Source organism: Argentina silus, assembly GCF_951799395.1.
Source record: "Argentina silus genome assembly, chromosome: 11".
In the NCBI taxonomy this organism is placed as follows: domain Eukaryota; kingdom Metazoa; phylum Chordata; class Actinopteri; order Argentiniformes; family Argentinidae; genus Argentina; species Argentina silus.
In genome coordinates, this window is record NC_139665.1 from 3,782,109 (window position 1) to 3,784,608 (window position 2,500).

The 2,500-nt window shown below is 48.8% G+C and overlaps 2 protein-coding genes across 2 annotated transcripts in view; both read right to left on the minus strand.

Annotated features, from left to right (window-relative positions):
* Positions 1 to 2,500, minus strand: part of acadl (acyl-CoA dehydrogenase long chain) — a 402,840-nt gene that overhangs the window by 82,935 nt on the left and 317,405 nt on the right. The window lies entirely within an intron of this gene.
* The window catches only part of LOC310812118 (receptor tyrosine-protein kinase erbB-4-like), a gene marked incomplete at both ends in the record, with an annotated part of 111,598 nt that overhangs the window by 21,683 nt on the left and 87,415 nt on the right, over positions 1 to 2,500 (minus strand). Inside the window, 2 exons of the mRNA XM_083680539.1 lie at positions 1,396 to 1,601; positions 2,484 to 2,500. The exon at positions 2,484 to 2,500 is cut by the window's right edge and continues 74 nt beyond it. Of these exons, the coding sequence (XP_083536665.1) occupies positions 1,396 to 1,601; positions 2,484 to 2,500 (223 nt within the window). The remainder of the gene's footprint in view (positions 1 to 1,395; positions 1,602 to 2,483) is intronic.

The window sequence follows — 2,500 nt, forward strand, 5'->3', positions numbered from 1 at the left end:
TTTACATCAACAGTCTGAAAGTCTGAAAGTCTGAAAGTCTGAAAGTCTGATGTCCCACCAAACCGACTGAGGATAGGGTAAGGATAGGGTAAGGATAGGGTAAGATAAGTTGAGTTGTAGCTAGTTACAAGAACACACTACAGGACACTTCTGACAGTCAGCGAGTGAAGAGTGGAAAGAATTAAATGGCTTTCTAGGTCCTGTATGTACTGGACAGGCGTTAGGCAGGGCTACCTGCATGCAAGCGTCACCGGCTTGTACCAGGCATGATTGTATAGGGGTCTCTAGAAAACAGGTACACAGAGTGTGTATCCCATAGTGAGGGTAACAGAGTGTGTGTCCCATAGTGAGGGTAACAGAGTGTGTATCCATCCCATAGTGAGGGTGACAGAGTGTGTATCCATCCCATAGTGAGGGTAACAGAGTGTGTATCCATCCCATAGTGAGGGTAACAGAGTGTGTATCCATCCCATAGTGAGGGTAACAGAGTGTGTGTCCCATAGTGAGGGTAACAGGGTGTGTATCCCATAGTGAGGGTAACAGAGTGTGTATCCCATAGTGAGGGTAACAGAGTGTGTATCCATCCCATAGTGAGGGTGACAGAGTGTGTATCCATCCCATAGTGAGGGTAACAGAGTGTGTATCCCAAAGTGAGGGTAACAGTGTGTGTATCCATCCCATAGTGAGGGTAACAGAGTGTGTATCCATCCCATAGTGAGGGTAACAGAGTGTGTGTCCCATAGTGAGGGTAACAGAGTGTGTATCCATCCCATAGTGAGGGTAACAGAGTGTGTATCCATCCCATAGTGAGGGTAACAGAGTGTGTATCCATCCCATAGTGAGGGTAACAGAGTGTGTGTCCCATAGTGAGGGTAACAGAGTGTGTATCCATCCCATAGTGAGGGTAACAGAGTGTGTATCCATCCCATAGTGAGGGTAACAGAGTGTGTGTCCCATAGTGAGGGTACCAAATCGAGTCGACTGAAAGAGAACCTCATACTCTCTCAAAACTCAAATATCCATGTCTACAGGGCATGAGAATTAAATGGTAATATTGTGTTGGAAACGTGTGAGTTGCGTGGGCCCGCAAAATACTTAACACACACGGGATATGGGAGCTGAGTGGGTGTGACCTTTGAGCATGTGTGTATGTGTGTATGTGTGTGTGTGTGTGTGTGTGTGTGTGTGTGTGTGTGTGTGTGCATATATGTATGTGTGTGTGTGCGTGTGTGTGTGTGTGTGTGTGTGTGTGTGTGTGTGTGTGTGTGTGTGTATGTGTGTGTGTGTGTGTGTGTGTGTGTGTGTGTGTGTGTGTGTGTGTGTGTGTGTGTGCATATATGTATGTGTGTGTGTGCGTGCGCGGGTGTGCGTAGGGATCACGGAGGGATCACTCACTGCATTCCTGGGGGTCGCGGTTATTCCGAATGAGGACCTTCTGACTGGTGGTGCGGAACAAGCTGGTCCAGTTGACCGTGTTGTAGAAACACAGTCTGCTGTTGTTGAAGATGTAGACGTTACCCGCGCTGATCTCATCCAGGGACTGGAACTGCATGGAGGAGATCCAGCGCTGCTTCAGAATCAGCAGGGAGATGCCACTGCCACTGACATGAGGAGAGAAGAAGAACGGAGACAGTGAGCCAGATCAGAGATGAATGAGGCAGAGGGTCAGACAGAATGAAAGGAAGGCGGGGGAGGAAGAGGAGGAAGTGGTGGAGGAGGAGGAGAAGGAGAGTGTCGTGAGGAACAGGCCTCGGGATGGGTAGAGTCGCATAGTGTTGAGATTGATGCACGACAGCCTTTAGTAAACAAGACAACGACTCCCTTTGACTCCTTTGTGCCTCCCCCCTTGGATGTGGCGCAATCGGTTAATGCAAAGCAGTTATCAAAACAGAGTTTTAATCAAAGGGCTGCTAGCAGTGCATCAAAGGGCCTGTCGGAGCTCGGGGCATCAAGAATAGTGAGGCAGATCATTAGCACCACGAACATGAGAACAGAAGAACAAGGAGAAGCTCTGGAGGTACGAGGAAGAGGAGGGAGAGGAGGAAGAGGAGGGAGAGGGTCTGAGTTGTATGCACAGAGAAGGATAAACAGTTATATGTGTGTGTGTGTGTGTGTGCTTGTGTGTGTGTGTGCGTGTGTGTGTGTGTGTGTGCGTGTGTGTGTGTGTGTGTGTGTGTGAGCTCACACCTGTGAGAATGTGTGTGTGTGTGTGTGTGTGTGCGTGCGTGTGTGTGTGTGTGTGTGTGTGTGTGTGTGTGTGTGTGTGTGAGCTCACACCTGTGAGAATGTGTGTGTGTGTGTGTGCGTGTGTGTGTGTGTGTGTGTGTGTGTGTGTGTGTGTGTGTGTGTGTGTGTGTGTGTATAGGCCTATTGTAAAAAGAGCCAGAGTGATGTGCCAGTCCATGTTGCAATCAATGAGCCTTCTTGATAGGATAACTGATATGGTGAGGGATGATGTCACTCACAGTCAGTCACATGTTTACCTGTACAGCGATCTGCC